This window comes from Gnatocerus cornutus, chromosome 8, assembly GCF_029298725.1.
Source record: "Gnatocerus cornutus isolate USDA-ARS CGAHR chromosome 8, icGnaCorn1.1, whole genome shotgun sequence".
NCBI lineage: Eukaryota > Metazoa > Arthropoda > Insecta > Coleoptera > Tenebrionidae > Gnatocerus > Gnatocerus cornutus.
This window is the reverse complement of record NC_142240.1, coordinates 673,233-692,681: the sequence shown is the minus strand read 5'-3', so window position 1 is coordinate 692,681 and position 19,449 is coordinate 673,233. Positions and strand designations below refer to the sequence as shown.

At 45.6% G+C, this 19,449-nt stretch overlaps 3 protein-coding genes and 2 non-coding genes across 5 annotated transcripts; 4 read left to right on the top strand and 1 right to left on the bottom strand.

Annotated features, from left to right (window-relative positions):
* The first annotated feature begins 616 nt into the window (after nt 1-616).
* Nucleotides 617-735, top strand: LOC148169317 (5S ribosomal RNA). Its single transcript, XR_015770677.1, has one exon. It is a non-coding gene; the product is annotated as a 5S ribosomal RNA (ribosomal RNA).
* A 4,184-nt stretch (nt 736-4,919) lies between these two features.
* Nucleotides 4,920-5,294, top strand: LOC148169316 (histone H2A). Its single transcript, XM_088043614.1, has one exon. The coding sequence runs from the start codon at nt 4,920-4,922 to the stop codon at nt 5,292-5,294; it is 375 nt and encodes a 124-aa protein (XP_087899740.1).
* Nucleotides 5,295-13,440: 8,146 nt separating this feature from the next.
* LOC148169315 (uncharacterized) lies at nt 13,441-15,428 on the bottom strand. The gene is made up of 5 exons (XM_088043613.1): nt 15,394-15,428; nt 15,116-15,194; nt 14,956-14,986; nt 14,842-14,888; nt 13,441-14,274 (listed from the first exon to the last, which is right to left on the bottom strand). The coding sequence occupies exons 1-5, from the start codon at nt 15,426-15,428 to the stop codon at nt 13,441-13,443; spliced, it is 1,026 nt and encodes a 341-aa protein (XP_087899739.1).
* A 673-nt stretch (nt 15,429-16,101) lies between these two features.
* On the top strand, nt 16,102-16,220 carry LOC148169314 (5S ribosomal RNA). The gene has a single exon (XR_015770676.1). It is a non-coding gene; the product is annotated as a 5S ribosomal RNA (ribosomal RNA).
* Nucleotides 16,221-16,582: 362 nt separating this feature from the next.
* LOC148169313 (histone H2A-like) lies at nt 16,583-17,537 on the top strand. Its single transcript, XM_088043612.1, has 4 exons — nt 16,583-16,627; nt 16,976-16,988; nt 17,049-17,115; nt 17,174-17,537. The coding sequence occupies exons 1-4, from the start codon at nt 16,583-16,585 to the stop codon at nt 17,535-17,537; spliced, it is 489 nt and encodes a 162-aa protein (XP_087899738.1).
* Nucleotides 17,538-19,449: the final 1,912 nt, after the last annotated feature.

Genomic DNA, 19,449 nt, shown 5'->3' with positions numbered 1-19,449 from the left:
TGTAAACGCGACGACACTTTCGACGAAAACATCTCGATGAATCGAACGATGTCGGAAAAAGAATAAATCGAGAACAAATCATGAAACAACACACACACACACCCACCCCGCCCGGCCAGGGTGGTGGGAATTTCGATGAATGAACGGACAAAGAAACCAACTCTGTTATCAGTTCTAAGAAAGAAAGCAGGTAGCGGCGGCGGCGGCGGCGAACCTTCGACCGTACTACGGTCAGTTCATGAATTAACCCCGTCCGTTCGGGGTTTATTCATCTCCGGTCTGTGTCGGCGTTTACTTCAAGTGGGTGCCATTTCCATCAAAGCAAGTGAGTAAGTTAGTAAGTTTGTTGTCAAATTTTAAATTACGTTAATTAATCGCAAGTGACTCGTTCAGATCGTCAAACGAACAATTTAACGCCTGATACGACGAGTTCTTTTTCGTCATTTCGTCGGGAAAACAAAAAAAAACAAAAAAGAAACTCGCAAAAAAATTATTTTCTTCTTTTAAATCTTGTACATTTTCTGACATCCGTACCATCGAAGACTGTCACATTCAAACGATAGAACGATCACAAAAAATCGTCAACGACGACGTACCATATTGGAAAATTTTACCAGGCAACGGCCATACCACGTTGAATGCACCGCTTCTCGTCTGATCAGCGAAGTTAAGCAACGTCGGGCGCGGTCAGTACTTGGATGGGTGACCGCTTGGGAACACCGCGTGCCGTTGTCTCTCCTCTTTTCTTTTTTTATTAACATCTCGGATGTCAAACTTTTTTTAAATATATTTTTCACTATTTATATTTTCTCTCAGGAACTTATATAGTATGAAGACGAAAATTTTTAATTCGTTCGAGTTGAATTTGTGGTTCTGAAAAGAACCGATTTTTTTTTTTTTTTTTTTTTTCCAACCAACTTCCAAGCTGCTCGAGGAGGATTTATTTTGAACTGGTGTATTTGGTGACGGCTTTGGTTCCTTCAGAAACGGCGTGCTTCGCCAATTCACCGGGCAAAAGAAGACGCACCGCCGTCTGGATCTCTCTGCTGGTTATGGTCGAACGTTTGTTGTAATGAGCGAGACGACTGGCTTCGGCGGCTATACGTTCGAAGATGTCGTTCACGAAACTGTTCATGATAGACATAGCCTTGCTGGAGATACCGGTATCGGGATGGACCTGCTTCAACACCTTGTAAATGTAGATGGCGTAACTCTCCTTCCTCCTGCGCTTCTTTTTCTTGTCGCTCTTCGAGATGTTCTTTTGAGCTTTTCCGGCCTTCTTGGCCGCCTTACCGCTGGTCTTGGGTGGCATTCTCTTCTAGTCGTCGAGTTAAAAAACGTTTAAAAAACAGAAAACGAGACAGACACGACGTGCACGTTACGACGAGTATACTCGATCTAAAACGCCGCACATCATCATTTGGTCGGTGGCTGCTTTTACGTGGTCTCACGAGTTTTCGTGTTCTTCCACAGTCGTGGTTCATTTTCTTCGGTGGTGTTCTTCATTCTTCTTGTTTTCTTCGGTGGCCTTTTGTTTCGGTGGTTTTTCTTCTTTCTTCTTCGGTGGTCTTGTGTTTCCAGTGTGGGACCTTTTCTTCTTCTTCTTCTTTCTTCTATTCTTCTTCCATTGCGAGTCTTGGTCTCTTGAATCTTCTCGTGGTGGTTTCTTCTGTTTGCTTCCGAATTGTTGGGTTTTCATGTTCTGCTGCCTTCTCGAAGTGCCTCCTGGCGATCTTCTGGATGACATCTTCAATGGGTGGAATCTTCAGGTCGTTGTGAATTTGTTCGTTGGTCATGAACCATGGGGCGTCGATGGCGTTCCTCAGGGTCCTGTTCTGCACGATTTGGAGTTTCTTCTTTCTTCTTTCGTCTGCTTGGTTCCAGGTTGGTGCTCCGTACGTCATGGTGGGCCTAATAACAGAAGTGTAAATACGTATTTTGTTTTCAATACTTACCTTACTCCTCCGGTTGAGGAGTGGGTAGAGTTCCTGGTTGATCTTCTTCGCCTTGGTTTCCGCTTCGTTGATGTGCTTCTGGAAGTCAAGTTTTTGGTCCATGGTGATTCCAAGGTACTTGACTTCCGTCTTCCATGGGATGTCTTCTTCTCTGAACTTGATGTTTCTTATTGGCTTGTGCTTCTTTGGTCTCTTCGTGAAGATGATTCCGTTGCTCTTCTTCCCGTTGACTTTGATCTTCCATTTTTCTGTCCATTTTTCGATTTCCTCCAGGTGGTTGTTGATCTTCTTGGCGAGTCCTGCGGTGTGTCTTCCTTGGGCCAGGATGGCCGTGTCGTCCGCGAACGTTGCGATGACGGTGTCCTCCGTCGTTGGAACGTCCGCGGTGTAGAGCAAATACAGGAGCGGCCCTAGGACAGAACCCTGAGGGACTCCTGCTTTGCTCCACTTCTTGGTGGATTCTTCTTCGTTGACTTTGACCTGAAAACAGCGATTAGTAAGGTACGAGTGGATTAACTTACCGTAGGCCAACGGGATCCGGAAATCGATAAGTTTCCGGACGAGTCCTTGGTGCCAGACTCTGTCGAAGGCCTTTTCGATGTCCAAAAAGACTCCTGTTGTCACTTTTGAGACGTTGAATCCTTGGATGATGAAGTCTGTGATCCTTGTCGTTTGGTGGATGGTTCCGTGTCTTCTTCTGAATCCGTGTTGTTCTTCCGGGATGATTTTTCTTTCTTCAATTACTTCGAGAATTCTTCTTTGGATGACCCGTTCGGCTACTTTGCTCAGACTGGAGAGCAGACTGATGGGTCGGTAGCTGGCGGGGTCCTTCTTCTTCTTTCCTGGTTTGTGGATCATGATGATTCTTGCTTCCTTCCATGCTTCCGGAAACTTCCGGAGACCTAAAATTGCATTGGTTATTTTCAGTAGTGCTTGTTTACCTACCTGTGGCAATTTTTGGATTGCCGTGTTGGTGATTCCGTCCTTTCCCGGAGCTTTCTTCGGGTTGAGGTCCTTGATGATCCTTTCGATTTCTTCTTCGGTTGCTTCATCCATCCTGTACCCTTCTGGTACCTGGAGGTGATGTTGGACGTTCTGGTCGGTTTCCATCTCGAAGTTCCTGTCCTGCGAGGGGTTGTTGGTGAATTGTTCTTCCATCTTCTCCGCGAAAACTTCTGCCTTCTCCCTGTCTTCGTACGCCGTTCCGGTTTCCGTTTCGAGGGGGGGGATTTCTTCTCTTTTCTTCCTCAGTGCTCTTGCCATTCTCCATGGTGGATGATCTTCTTCGTTGAGTTCTTCCATTTTTCTTTCCCACTTCCGGTTTTCTTCTTCCCTGAGAATCCGGCTGAGTTCGTGGTTCCATCTGTTGAGTTCGCTCTTGTCCTGTGGTGCGAGGGTTCTCTGAAACACTTTTTTAGCTTTTCTTTTTTTCTTGACGATCTCTTTGATCTCGTCGCGAACTTTCTCTGGTATTTCATATTGAATCTTACTCGTTTTGGATTTTTCCATCGCTGATTGAATGGCTCCTTCAAGTTTCTTCGTTGCTTCTTCTAGTTCTTCTCCGTTGTTGATGTCGATTTCTTCGATGGTGAAGTTTTCTTCGTACTTGTTCCAGTTGACCTTCTCGATGATCCTTGGTTCTCGCTTTCGGCTTCCGTCCAGCGTCAGCACGATCGGGTTGTGATCGGAACTGAGCTCGTCTTCCACTTCCAGCTTGAACCTTTTGTTGATGTCCTTGATGATTCCGATGTCCAGGATGTCCGGCTGTCCACAGTTTCCAGGCGGGTATCTTGTCGGCTCATCTGTGGAAATAACGGTGAGTGTTCGATTTTCTACGTACCTTAAAAGTTTTCTTCCTTGCGTGTTGGTGATTTTGCTGTTCCAGACGATGTGTTTGGCGTTGAAGTCGCCCATTGCGATCGTCGGTTCCCTCCTTTTGAAGATTTCGTCGAGTTCCTCTTCGTCGATTGGTGCTCCTGGCGGCGAGTAAACCGCGAACAACGCGAGTTTACCGCTCTTCGTGGAGACCACGATTCCGGTTTGTTCCACGTTTTCATTGGCGGCTGTGTTGTTGAGTGGGTGGTGCTGGATGTTCTTCCTGATGAGAATGGCCACACCCCCTCCTTGTCTGTTTTCTCTGTCTTTTCTAAAACAATAAAAATGTTGAAATTTTAAACTGTCCTTACCTGATAGATGGGTCTCATTTAAGAGGGCCACATCTATTTCCTTCTCCTTGAGGAAGAGCTCCAGCTCTTGCTTCTTATTCTTGATTCCATCTGCGTTCCAGGCGGCGATTTTCAAACCGTCCGCCAGTTGTTTCTTCATTTTTTCTTACTCCCACTCAAAGTGTTCTTCTTAATTCGCGGTCATCCTGACGATGCGACCGATGGTTTTGTGGAATTGGAGGATTTCCTCATCCGTTGGATTTTTAGCCTGAAATTGAATCAATAGAGATGACAGTTCTTCAGCTAACTTACCTGTGTCCGTTTTTGGGGCGGACTTTGTTTCCGATTTTTTGGAGGAGTGTGGTTTCTCCTCTTCTTTTTTCTTCCTTTCCTCCTGCTGAATTTGCTTGAGTGTTGGTTGCGGCTTCTTCGGGATTTCGGCCCACTTCTTCGGTTCCCTTGGCTTCTCCATTCCTGGCCGCTCGGGACACCTTCTCCAGGCGGAGATGTGCTCTCCCCCGCAGTTGGCGCACTTCGCGGCCGTTGTCCTTTGCTTCGTGCAACGCCGCACACCTAAAATCCCTCTATTTATAACGAGCGAGCGTCAAACAGACGCTCCACCTTAGTTCGTCGTTCGACCATTGCCTTAACGAGATGGCGCTGTACCGACCATATAAATTTCTAGCCTTCCACGCTTTCGGCATTTATTTGAAGCAGTACGTTTGTCCGTGCGCTTCGTGTCGTCAGTCGCAGTAGGTGTGGTGTTTTGGCTGTTTAACGTAATACAACAAACAACAACATGTCCGGAAGAGGAAAAGGCGGTAAAGTGAAGGGAAAGGCGAAGTCTCGTTCCAGTCGTGCCGGACTTCAGTTCCCCGTCGGCAGAATTCATCGTCTTCTGCGTAAAGGAAACTACGCCGAAAGAGTGGGTGCAGGTGCTCCCGTTTATTTGGCAGCCGTTATGGAATATCTCGCCGCTGAAGTACTCGAATTGGCAGGAAACGCCGCCAGAGATAACAAGAAAACACGTATCATTCCGAGACATCTTCAATTGGCCATAAGGAACGACGAGGAGTTAAACAAGCTCCTTTCCGGCGTGACCATCGCCCAAGGCGGTGTCTTGCCTAACATCCAGGCGGTTTTGTTGCCAAAGAAGACCGAAAAGAAGCCTTAAATTTAATTCGTTCGTCGTCGTCTTCTCAAACGAAAAACAAAAACTTGTATAAAAGACCATCTTCACATCGGCCCTTCTCAGGGCCAAAAATTCAACTCGAACGAATTGATTTTTTCGCCAAAAAAAAAAAAACCAACAACCTACCTATGAGAATCATGTTAATAGTTATTTACAGTCGCGTGTGGTAACTTACATTTTACAGCGCGAAATCAGTTTGAAGCACGACGGCGTAGCCCCGGAGTGCTTTAATCATTGAGCTCTGTAAAATGGTCAACGCACAAGAGTTGTATTAAACTTTTTGGCCGTAAAATTTTAATTTAAATAATTGGATTTTTCAAAATTTATGGGAACTGTCACATCTGACATTTGTAAATTTCATCATCTGTCAATTCTGTCAATTTTGTAGTTGGTGCACAAAAAGTACACAAGATGGCGCTGTATAAAAAACGTTTTAATATTACTTAAAAAATAGAAATATTGTCTTAATTGAGATAATAATTTAGGTAGATTCCACTTTGGTGATCAATCTTCATTATGGGTAAAGTGATTTTAATTTATAAACGCATGTGAAGAGCAGACGATTTGGGCAATTTTTTTACAGCACGGCGTGTGTCTTGGAGCAACTTGTTGCTTGTAGAGTGTTGGAACGTGCCATGGACTCTTCCGTCTGCTTGATTGTCTGAAAACTTACAAATGAATTAATATGGAACCAAAACTGATTCGTGCCGAACATGTTCGGCCTGAGATACAGAGTACCTTACCCCACAAGCGCCATTTTCGGGCGCTTGTGCTTGTGATGAATTTGTTCGTCGTAGTCCACGGCTACGCGAACGAGTGGGTTTCGATGTTGAGCCGCTCTTCGGAAGTACTTTTCTGCTGTTGCCAGCATAAAGTCTTTAAGAGACGGCATTTTTGCTTCTTCATGGAGCTGGGTGTTGCGAACGAACCATGGTGCGTTGAGTGCAGTGCGAAGGAACTTGTTCTGAACCCTCTGGAGGCATTTGATGTGCGTCGCTGCAGCGTGACCCCAAGCTGGGGACGCGTACATCATTACCGGTCGGACGATGGTCTTATACATCAAGAGTTTATTGCCGATCGAGAGACGACTGCGTCGCCCAATCATGGAATAAAGCTGCGAGATGATGCCATAAGCCTTGTTCCTCACACTGGTGGTGTGAGTTTTGCAGGTCATTCCTCGATCCAGAGTAACACCCAGATATTTGGCTTCGGATCTCCATGGGATTGGGGTATCGAACATGAAGACTTCACCATCCGGGTCTATTACTCTGTTGTCCCTGGTTCGCTTTTTGGTGAAGAGTACCGCGCTGCTTTTGGCAGCGTTAACTTCAATTCGCCAGCGAGTGAACCACTCCTCCAACCTGTCAAGGTTTTCTTGGAGTTTGCGAGTCACGGTCTCAGCGGAACCGCTTCGAACCAAGACTGCTGTGTCGTCAGCGTAGAGTGCCGTTGTGGAATCGGCGTCTACTGGCTTCGGGACGTCTGACATGAAGATGGCAAACAAGAACGGCGAAAGTATGGACCCCTGAGGTACCCCAGAGGTGATGTCTTTCATTGTCGATCTCGTAGTTCCAATCTTCGCTCGGAATTTCCTGTTTTCCAGGTATGATCGGATGATTTGCACCAAACCGATCGGAAAGCCGGCGTCGAGTAGCTTGTGGAGAAGCCCCTCGTGCCACACTTTATCGAATGCTTTTGCTACATCCAAGAACACCGCGCCAGTGTGCCGTTTTCGATTGAAACTGTCTGTGACATGTTCCACTACTCGCAGCACTTGGTCGGTGGTAGAATGTCCATCCACGAATCCGAATTGCTCCGGTGGGATGATGACGTGTTCTCGTTCGAAGTCCTTTAGTCTCCACAATATCACCTTCTCCGCCATTTTCCCCATGCAGGGAAGTAGACTGATTGGGCGATAATTTTGTGGAAACTGTTGAGCTCCGCTCCCCTTCGGGAGAAAGATCACGTCGGCGATTTTCCATTTCTCGGGGAAATGTACTAATCGCAGCATTCCGTTGTAGATGGCGACAAGATGCATGACCGCGAGATCAGGAAAATGTCGTACCATCTTGTTGCTGATGCCATCAGGACCTGGGGCCTTTCTGACTTTCAGTTTTTTGATCATCGACCGTACTTCTGCTGGAGAAACTGGTCGAATCTCAGGAGCGCGCACTTGGTTGAGGCGTCTTTCGACGCATCTTTCGATCAGATCGACAAAGTCAGGGTCTGCATGCTCCCAATTGGGGCTGCATTGTCGTTCAAGGTTTAGCGCAAAAGCCTCAGCTTTCTCCTCCTCTGTGTAGACGACTCCGTCTTCACCGTGAATTGGAGGAAGCGGCTTGCGCTGATTTCGAAGGGCTTTGGTCATTCTCCACAATGAACAGTCCTCCGTGGTCAACTCTTCGAGTTTTTGGCACCATTTACTGTTACGGTACTCCTGAAGTCTCCGTCTGACTTCCGCACACAAACGATTCGCATCGGCTCGATCTACTGGAGCTAGGGTCCGGCGGTACCGCCTTCTAGCTCGGTTTCGATCTCGCACTAGGTCTCGAATGTCTGTCGGTAGGCCGTCACGACGTGTTCTTAGAGACACCGTGGTCGTAGCGTCAGTTTTCGCCTCTCGGACGCGGCTCTCGAGGATTTCGATAGCTAGATCGATATCCTCTTTCACCCAAATCCGCGGCACTGGACCGACTCTGGTAGCTAATGACTCCTTGAAAAGTTGCCAGTTAACTTTGTCGAATTCTGCCGGCGGGTCCATCTCGTCTTCACGTCCCAGGTGAAGAATCACCGGGTCATGATCCGAGTCCAACTCGCCGCCGATCACTTGGATTCTCGTCTGGTGGACGACATCTTTCAGGACTGCGATGTCTAGGACGTCAGGTCGGCCGACATGCCCGAAATGGGTCGGCTCCTCCGGTCCAAGAACTACCATGTCCCGCTGATCGACAAATCTGTGCAGCAACCGTCCTTTGACATTTGTGACCCGACTGTTCCAAGTGGGATGCTTGGCATTCAGGTCCCCAGCCAATACGGTAGCGCCGCCGTCATTGTCGAAGATCTCCTCCAGGTCAGACTCCAGGAGTCGAGAGGGTGGTGCATAGGCGGCGTACAATTTCAGCGTACCAGCGTTTGCTGTGTGTACGGCGATGCCAGTCACCTCCAATCGTTCCAGTTGCGGAGTCGCAATCTCATTGTGATCGATCGAATTTTTGACGTAAACAGCGGTTCCTCCACCTCCGCCGTTTTGTCTGTCATTTCTGTACAGGACGAAATTTCTCAATTTTGGATTATCTGCTGGTCGCAGATGTGTTTCCGTAATTAAGAGAATATCCGCCTGGACATCCGTTGCGAAACGCTCTAGGTCGTTGCGCTTGTGTCGGAGGCCGTTGGCATTCCAAACGACCACCTGCAGTGACTCCGGCTTAGTTTTTCTAACCATGCAATGCCTGGCTTAAAATTTCCATCAGCTGGTCTGTCTGCTTTTTGAAGCGCTTTAACCTGTCGGGACTTGGTTTAGTGGCTGCGAAGTCGCTCCACATCTCGCCAATTGTCCGCGCCACTATCTCCATGGAGTTGGAGTCTGTGGCAGAGGACTGTCCCTTGTGAGCCTTCGGGGGCGGCGTCACCTTGGGTGGACCTGGAGTTCCGCTTTTAACCTGCTTTGCAGCAGATTTAGCGGGTTTCCCGGTCTCCACTTTTGGTTTCGACGCTTCGGGCATGCCCCTTGCTGGTACCGGCTTCTTTGGCGCCGCCACGGTGGGAGTGGCGACTTGGGGTTTGTCCGATCCCGCATTGGGATGCTTGGGACAGCCCCTAAAATTAGCCGGGTGCGAACCTCCGCAATTCGCACATTTCTTTGGGTTTTTGCCATCGCATTCCCGAGAGACATGGGGTCCAGCGCATTTCACGCACCTGGTGGTAGCGTGACAGCCGCGCTGTGAGTGACCCCACTGCTGGCAACGGAAGCACTGGCCGTTAGACCGGCGCTTCTTCAGCGGCTCTGTCGTCACCTGGAGGCCTTGAACCGTGGTTAGGTCGTAAATGTGCCGATGTTCACGTGGAACCTCGACTACGACCATGTCCAGCGGTTTTTTATTCGCCATCATGCGTGAGCATTTGCCCACGGCGAATCCGCGCCCCAGGAGTTCTTGTTCGACCGACTTTATGTCAGCCATTGACGAGACTCCACGTAGGACGACTTTCAACGGTTTTTCGCTTTTCAGCGAAAAGGAGTGGAAAGGCAGCTTTTCCACGTCAAACAATTTCGTCATGCGACGGAAATCGTCGACAGTACTTGGCTGGATTCTTATTCCACCCACGACCGCTTTTGCCTTGGTGTAGCTGATGGTACGACTCCGAAGAAGTGTGGAGACCTCATTCCACGACTTCGTTATTTCGTCCCTGTGGAGAATCACCGGTGGGATTTTCTCCAGACGATCCGAAGTCGCGTTTTGGTCGCGAGATTCGGGGACGACCTTTTGGGGCTTTTTAGCCGACTTGAAGTTCCTCGAAAGGGCCTTCGTCGACAATTTCGCCTCGCGTTCGTCGTCCTCCTCGCTCTCAGAAACAACCACTCTTCGTTTTTAGGCCTTTCGGCTAAGAACGGTAGTGAATAGTTCCTCTTCAGGTTCCGATTCCTCCGAAAAGGAGAAAACCAGTTCCATTGACGCGTCGGCCTCTGGGACGCCGCCGCCTACTAACACCTCCTCAGAGGTCTTTTCGGGGAATAGCGGCGTCGAGACGTCGGCGGACGTCGATGGAACAGCTGTCTCAGCCGTTGCTGATTGGCCAGCCGTTTCCATCGGTTCGGGTGCCTTCTTCTTCGGTTTCTTCGATTTCTTCGATTTCTTCTTCTTCTTCTCCGCTTTTTCTTCGTCCGTTGGTGGAGGAAGGACAGCGGGGGATTGCGGTCGTGCCTGGAGAACCACGTCGATGAGGTCGCGACGGATGTCTGAAAAGACACCGTTCACCAGCGACTCAAGCAGTTCTGCTCGCAGTTTTTCCCCCAAGTCCGCGACGGCTTTCGCCACCGTTTCTTCGAGGGACAGCGTCCCAGCCATCTTCGGGATTGGGCGGACCTCGTGGAATTTTCTTCTGTCCGGGTGCGATGCGAATTTTAATTCGTGTCTCAGATTGTGCGAAAATTAATTTGTGACGGGTGGGCGGAGTCACCCAACATGAATTTTATTTTCATGTGTCGGGACTTTGGGAAGTCAGGATTATTTATTATTAATTGAGCTTTATCTCATTAATGATTTGCGATGTGCTGAAAAGCACGTCTTTGTAGTGCTGAAAAGCACGATTTGTTTGCGCTGAAAAGCACTGGTTATGCGCTGAAAAGCACGATTTGGTTCGCTGCGAAAGCCACGAATGGGAGTTCTGGATCGCTGAGAGAAACAAGGAGGCGTGACCCTTCTCGTTCCGATGCTGGACTCAGAGTCACGGCGTGTGTAAACGTCCAGGGCGCTTGTAAATCTAGTGTTTCCGAAGCTGTCAATTGAATGTTAATTTGACGTTTACAATTCATGAGACCAAAAAAGTCTTTTCGATTTCACTTAGCCAAACGTCGTTAGATTTAATAAAACAAACGCATAAATATCGGAATTTCTGTTACTTTTTTTTTTTTTTTGATCGAAAGAAAACCTAATAATTTATTCATACTGATTTATCGAAAAAGATCCATTTTAAGAAGTTAAATCGATTAATTAATTAATTCATTATACGAGCGCATACTGAACGGAAAATTTTCGATTGCGTTCAACCAAGAAAGATGATTTTTACGACTTTTTATCGTAATTTTTAGAAAATTTCAACGCCCGACGAAAGCACGAACTCGACAAAACTATCTATTGATTATTTAATTCAAGAAACATTCCGATTCGTCGTAAATTTTTGCACATTTCCCACATGAAACTGTTAAGAACGCATGCATGCATACAGACACCGATGGTAGCCTATACGTGCTCTCCGTCTCGAACATCCTAATACAATCAATCGTTTTATTTTGTGACGTAGGCGGCTATGAGATTTTGTTTCAAGTCACGTCTGAGAGTAACTTCTACCCCACATTTGACATAACCTCAAATTTATTCATCATGGCAAAAACATTCTTTTTTGAAACCTCAAGCTATTTTAGTGTCTTAATGACCGACCGGATGTAACGATCGTCATTTGATGAGAGGATTTATTTATTACTTGTCAAAGTTTTTCGCTTTTTCCAGGTTCTAACCTAAAACTGTCAAAATTGTCAAGGCCACCTGGATCACAAATTAAAATGATCACTCCGTACGTTTTTTTTTTTTTTTATTATTATTATTATTTCGAATTAAAGACAAAACACATATGAGCAACATATTTAATTCGCTTGATTTATTTTGTGGTTCTGAAAAGAACCGTTTTTTTTTTGTTTGCCTGCGGGGGGGGGGTTGTTGTTATTCCTCTGAGGGTGCGGATATACACGTCATAAAATGATAAAATTAACCGCCGAAACCGTAAAGGGTACGACCTTGACGTTTCAGGGCGTAGACGACGTCCATGGCGGTGACGGTCTTACGTTTTGCGTGTTCGGTGTAAGTTACGGCGTCACGGATGACGTTCTCGAGGAAGACCTTCAACACACCTCTGGTTTCTTCGTAGATGAGACCGGAAATACGTTTCACACCACCACGACGAGCCAATCTTCTGATCGCCGGTTTCGTTATACCTTGGATGTTATCGCGGAGAACTTTGCGATGACGTTTGGCGCCACCTTTACCCAATCCTTTGCCACCTTTACCACGACCGGTCATCTTGATAAAATTAGGAAATTCTTCGTACAAAACGACGTAGCTTCGACCAAGTTCGTTATGGAACTACCGTCAAAATTTCGTTCTAGGAGACCATTTATAAGTTACGGCAGCTCCACCTCGCGTTAAAAACGAATCCACCAATGGCGTCGCCGTATGACTCATCGAGTTTATAAAACGGCCGTTCGAGCGACGCAAATTTTCAGTTGACTTTCGAACGTTCGTACGTACGGTCGGTCGGTCAGGTCAGTTGTCGAAGCTACTAATACTACTACTACGTTAATTGATAAGTTTCAATTCATCCAAGATGGCGAGAACTAAACAGACGGCTCGTAAATCCACCGGTGGCAAGGCACCTAGGAAACAGTTGGCCACGAAGGCGGCCAGAAAAAGCGCTCCCGCGACAGGAGGTGTCAAGAAACCTCACCGTTACAGGCCCGGCACGGTCGCCCTTCGTGAGATTCGTCGTTATCAAAAGAGCACTGAACTTTTGATCCGCAAGCTGCCTTTCCAACGTCTCGTCCGAGAGATCGCCCAAGATTTCAAGACCGATCTCCGTTTCCAAAGTTCGGCCGTGATGGCACTTCAAGAAGCCAGCGAGGCGTACCTCGTCGGCCTCTTCGAAGACACCAACTTGTGCGTCATCCACGCCAAACGTGTCACGATCATGCCGAAAGACATCCAATTGGCGAGACGCATTCGTGGCGAGAGGGCTTAAATTTCATCCGATGACGATTCGACCACCTGGAATTAACAAATTCTTCATCTACGAAGGTGTTAAAAGGAGAAAAAAAAAAAAAAAATCGGTTCTTTTCAGAACCACAATTATTTTCCAACGAATTAAAAATTTATCGTTCGCGCATGCAACTTCTTGAGATAAATATTAAAAAAAAAAAAAAAAAAAAGTTAGGTTATGTGATTTATTCACAAAACTCGTACTTACATAAAACGATAAACTTTTGTTTTTCTTTTTTTCTTTTTCATTTCATGAAATGTAATAGAAATGTTGCCAAATTATCACCCAGTTTCTTTTAACTGAGACTATTTGAAACAACATTATTATATTAAGTTTATCATTCTTTGTAAAACACTGTTTGGAATATCGAGTTACGAGGCGGGAAAATTATGAATGAAATAAGTATCTCAAGAATGTATGCATTATTTTAAGCGAATCTTTCGTTCGTTTCTTGAAAATAATTGTGGCCCTGAAAAGGGCCATTTATTTGTTGTATCGATGGTGCCCCTACGTCGATATATACGATCGGAGCACGTTCCCGAAACCACCAGGACGTCGTCGTCGTCGCCGTTGAAAAAATTAAATCATCATCGTCGTCGACTTTTCACTTCTTTCTCTTGGGTGAAGCGGTTTTTTTGGCTTTGGCGGTGACGGCTTTCGCCGTTTTCGGTTTTGGCGCTTTAGGTTTCTTCGTTGGACCGGCCTTGTTGGATTTCTTCGCTTTCGATGGGGTCTTGGGTTGTTTGACGGGCGATCTGGAGGCGGCGCTGGCTTTCTTTTCGGGAGCGGACGCAGCCTTTCTCGCCTTCGATACGGCGACGCTCTTCTTTTCGGCGGCAGTTTTCTTAGATTTCGCCGAAGCGGCGGGGGCGGTCTTCTTACCGGCCTTAGAGGCGGATCCTTTTTCGGCGGACGTCGGCGCTGACGCGACGGAACGTTTCGCAACGCCCGTCTTTTTGGATTTTGCCGATGACGACGCGGTCGCAGCGGCTGACCTCTTTTTCGTGGCGGACGGAGCCTTAGCTGCACCGGTGACGGCAGAAGCCAACTTGAACGAACCGGAAGCTCCTTTTCCTTTGGTTTGGACCAACGAACCTGAAGCGACGGCCCCCTTAAGGTACTTCTTGATGAAAGGCGCGAATTTTTCCGCGTCGACTTTGTAGTTGGCCGCGACGTATTTCTTGATCGCCTGCAACGAAGAACCGCCGCGTTCCTTCAAACCCTTGATGGCGTTGGTGACCATCTCCGAAGTGGGCGGATGAGAAGGTTTGCTTCTCGGATTTTTGGGCTTTTTCTCTTTCTTCACCGGTGAGGAGCCGGAAGTGGCACCGGCGACCGTCGAAGCTGCTTGATTTTCTACGTCGGCCATATTTTCGTGTTTTTTTTTCTTTTTATTATGGGCAGGTATGTACTTATTCTTCGTGAAAGAACGAATGAACTTTACAGAACGAATTGGGCGCCAAAGTCAAAGTGTTGGCGCGTTCGAAAACGCGCGGACCGCGGACTAAACGAGAGCCTTCTCGTCAAGTTAGAAAATTCAGTGGGCCTCGAATCCAGCTTTCGCGTGATGGCATCGTTCTCTTTACGCGAAGATCACCGCCTCCGGGTGCGGGAACGTGAGCGATTCGGTCGGCGATGGCCTCCTGGATTACCTCAAGTTTTCCCGGACGACCAGCCGACCTCCAAAAGCGAACGGGGACCGATCGAACGTCGACTCGAACAAAGACCTTCCGAAACAAGGAGATGACATCCAAGTTCGACGTAGACGTTACGCGTTTTCCACGAATAACAGGAAAGTTACGCTTTCGACCAGACAAACTTGGAACCATCCTCTACAAGTTTCACGAACGAAACGGTCGAAAAGTACGTGCGATGTTATCGAAAATCGCCTCGCAAAGAGACGCAGCACGGATCGGAACGACGACCGACGAACGTGCAGAGTGTAGGAAAAAAATTCCCAAAAGGTCGAAGATGACGTCCGAAGAGGTCGAATTTTTTCAAGAACGAAGATAAAACCGTCCCCTTTCGTGTGAGTTGATTTTTGAAAACGATCTTGACGAACAAGTCGGAAAAAAAACGACGTCAATTTCGGACTCGACCATGAGAAACGAATTTATACGACGAACGGACTTTTTCAACGACTTTTTCCGCTAAATCGGCATTTTTTTCTCAAAAATGACCTCACACGACAAAATCCGATCATCGAAGCTTGACCGAAAACAGTTTTGACGGCGAAATTCTCGTCAATTTAACGAAAATAAAGAGAAAATCAGACAGACGACCGTCGAACATCGAGCGACGGGAACGGACGAGATTTTTAATTTTTCTCGGCAATTCATTTCGAAAGAAGCAATTTCTCTCGAAGAAACCATTTTATTATCCAAGAAAAAATACCCAAACACCACAAACCAAAAAAAATACGAAAATCTTGCATTGTTTGCATTTTACCGACACTCCAAACAAAACTACGTCGATGTCGGCGGATTTTCGGTCGGTCGTCGGTCGACAGAAATCGAACGAAATTTTCATTCGTTCTTGACAAAAACGAAAAACATACAAATTCACAAAACATTCCCTCTTAATCGTCGACATTTCGAGTAGAAACGACGTACGACGAACGTTTTTAAATGAAATATGTACTCACTTAAACGTTCTTGTTTAAACGTGACGACGACGACACTTTCGACAACACATCACTATGAATCGAACGTCAGAAAAAGAATGAATCGAAAACAAATCATGAAACAACAACACCTCGCCTCGCCCGACCAGAGTGGTGGGAATTTCGATGAATGAACGGACAAAGAAACCGACCCTGTTATCAGTTCGCAGAAAGAAAGCAGGTAGCGGCGGCGGCGGCGAACCTTCAACCGTAGTATTACGGTCAGTTCATGAATTAACCCCGTTCGGGGTTCATTTATCTACGGTCTGTGTCGGCGTTTACATCAAGTGGGTGCCGTTTTCATCTAAGCAAGTAAGTAAAATCAATTTTAAATCAAATTTTAAATTACGTTAATCGCAAGTGATTCGTACAGATCGTCAAACGAACAACAATTTGACGCCTGATACGACGAGTTCTTTCTCGTCATTTCGTCGCAAAAAAAAATACTAGAAAAGCCACTCGCAAAAAAGAAAAAATTTAATTTCTTCTTTTAAATCTTGTATATTTTCTGAAATGCGTACCATCGAAGACTGTCACATTCAAACGATAGAACAATCACAAAAAATCGTCAACGACGACCTACCATATTGGAAAATTTTACCAGGCAACGGCCATACCACGTTGAATGCACCGCTTCTCGTCTGATCAGCGAAGTTAAGCAACGTCGGGCGCGGTCAGTACTTGGATGGGTGACCGCTTGGGAACACCGCGTGCCGTTGTCTCTCCTCTTTTCTTTTTTAATTAACATTTCTGATGTCAAACTTTTTTTAAATATATATATATTTTTTTTTTTTCCATCGTCGTTTATATTCTCTCTGAGGAACTTATAGTTTATTAAGACAAAAATTTTTAATTCGTTCGAGTTGAATTTGTGGTTCTGAAAAGAACCGATTTTTTTTTTTTTTTTGTTGTTGTTTTTCCAACCAACTTCCAAGCTGCTCGAGGAGGATTTTTACTTTGAACTGGTGTATTTGGTGACGGCCTTGGTTCCTTCAGAAACGGCGTGCTTCGCCAATTCACCGGGCAAAAGAAGACGCACCGCCGTCTGGATCTCCCTGCTGGTTATGGTCGAACGTTTGTTGTAATGAGCGAGACGACTCGCTTCGGCGGCTATACGTTCGAAGATGTCGTTCACGAAACTGTTCATGATAGACATAGCCTTGCTGGAGATACCGGTATCGGGATGGACCTGCTTCAACACCTTGTAAATGTAGATGGCGTAACTCTCCTTCCTCCTGCGCTTCTTTTTCTTGTCGCTCTTCGAGATGTTCTTTTGAGCTTTTCCGGCCTTCTTGGCCGCCTTACCGCTGGTCTTGGGTGGCATTATATACTTTTTTTCTGGTCGTAGAGTTATAAAAACGTTTAAAAAAACAGAGAAAACGAGACAGACACGACGTGCACGTTACGACGAGTATACTCGATCTAAAACGCCGCACACCTAAAATCCCTCTATTTATAACGAGCGAGCGTCAAACAGACGCTCCACCTTAGTTCGTCGTTCGACCATTGCCTTAACGAGATGGCGCTGTACCGACCATATAAATTTCTAGCCTTCCACGCTTTCGGCATTTATTTGAAGCAGTACGTTTGTCCGTGCGCTTCGTGTCGTCAGTCGCAGTAGGTGTGGTGTTTTGGCTGTTTAACGTAATACAACAAACAACAACATGTCCGGAAGAGGAAAAGGCGGTAAAGTGAAGGGAAAGGCGAAGTCTCGTTCCAGTCGTGCCGGACTTCAGTTCCCCGTCGGCAGAATTCATCGTCTTCTGCGTAAAGGAAACTACGCCGAAAGAGTGGGTGCAGGTGCTCCCGTTTATTTGGCAGCCGTTATGGAATATCTCGCCGCTGAAGTACTCGAATTGGCAGGAAACGCCGCCAGAGATAACAAGAAAACACGTATCATTCCGAGACATCTTCAATTGGCCATAAGGAACGACGAGGAGTTAAACAAGCTCCTTTCCGGCGTGACCATCGCCCAAGGCGGTGTCTTGCCTAACATCCAGGCGGTTTTGTTGCCAAAGAAGACCGAAAAGAAGCCTTAAATTTAATTCGTTCGTCGTCGTCTTCTCAAACGAAAAACAAAAACTTGTATAAAAGACCATCTTCACATCGGCCCTTCTCAGGGCCAAAAATTCAACTCGAACGAATTGATTTTTTCGCCAAAAAAAAAAAAAACAACAACCTACCTATGAGAATCATGTTAATAGTTATTTACAGTCGCGTGTGGTAACTTACATTTTACAGCGCGAAATCAGTTTGAAGCACGACGGCGTAGCCCCGGAGTGCTTTAATCATTGAGCTCTGTAAAATGGTTAACGCACAAGAGTTGTATTAAACTTTTTGGCCGTAAAATTTTAATTTAAATAATTGGATTTTTCAAAATTTATGGGAACTGTCACATCTGACATTTGTAAATTTCATCATCTGTCAATTCTGTCAATTTTGTAGTTGGTGCACAAAAAGTACACAAGATGGCGCTGTATAAAAAACGTTTTAATATTACTTAAAAAATAGAAATATTGTCTTAATTGAGATAATAATTTAGGTAGATTCCACTTTGGTGATCAATCTTCATTATGGGTAAAGTGATTTTAATTTATAAACGCATGTGAAGAGCAGACGATTTGGGCAATTTTTTTACAGCACGGCGTGTGTAAACGTCCAGGGCGCTTGTAAATCTAGTGTTTCCGAAGCTGTCAATTGAATGTTAATTTGACGTTTACAATTCATGAGACCAAAAAAGTCTTTTCGATTTCACTTAGCCAAACGTCGTTAGATTTAATAAAACAAACGCATAAATATCGGAATTTCTGTTACTTTTTTTTTTTTTTTTTTTTGATCGAAAGAAAACCTAATAATTTATTCATACTGATTTATCGAAAAAGATCCATTTTAAGAAGTTAAATCGATTAATTAATTAATTCATTATACGAGCGCAGACTGAACGGAAAATTTTCGATTGCGTTCAACCAAGAAAGATGATTTTTACGACTTTTTATCGTAATTTTTAGAAAATTTCAACGCCCGACGAAAGCACGAACTCGACAAAACTATCTATTGATTATTTAATTCAAGAAACATTCCGATTCGTCGTAAATTTTTGCACATTTCCCACATGAAACTGTTAAGAACGCATGCATGCATACAGACACCGATGGTAGCCTATACGTGCTCTCCGTCTCGAACATCCTAATACAATCAATCGTTTTATTTTGTGACGTAGGCGGCTATGAGATTTTGTTTCAAGTCACGTCTGAGAGTAACTTCTACCCCACATTTGACATAACCTCAAATTTACTCATCATGGCAAAAACATTCTTTTTTGAAACCTCAAGCTATTTTAGTGTCTTAATGACCGACCGGATGTAACGATCGTCATTTGATGAGAGGATTTATTTATTACTTGTCAAAGTTTTTCGCTTTTTCCAGGTTCTAACCTAAAACTGTTAAAATTGTCAAGGCCACCTGGATCACAAATTAAAATGATCACTCCGTACGTTTTTTTTTTTTTTTATTATTATTATTTCGAATTAAAGACAAAACACATATGAGCAACATATTTAATTCGCTTGATTTATTTTGTGGTTCTGAAAAGAACCGTTTTTTTTTTGTTTGCCTGCGGGGGGGGGGTTGTTGTTATTCCTCTGAGGGTGCGGATATACACGTCATAAAATGATAAAATTAACCGCCGAAACCGTAAAGGGTACGACCTTGACGTTTCAGGGCGTAGACGACGTCCATGGCGGTGACGGTCTTACGTTTTGCGTGTTCGGTGTAAGTTACGGCGTCACGGATGACGTTCTCGAGGAAGACCTTCAACACACCTCTGGTTTCTTCGTAGATGAGACCGGAAATACGTTTCACACCACCACGACGAGCCAATCTTCTGATCGCCGGTTTCGTTATACCTTGGATGTTATCGCGGAGAACTTTGCGATGACGTTTGGCGCCACC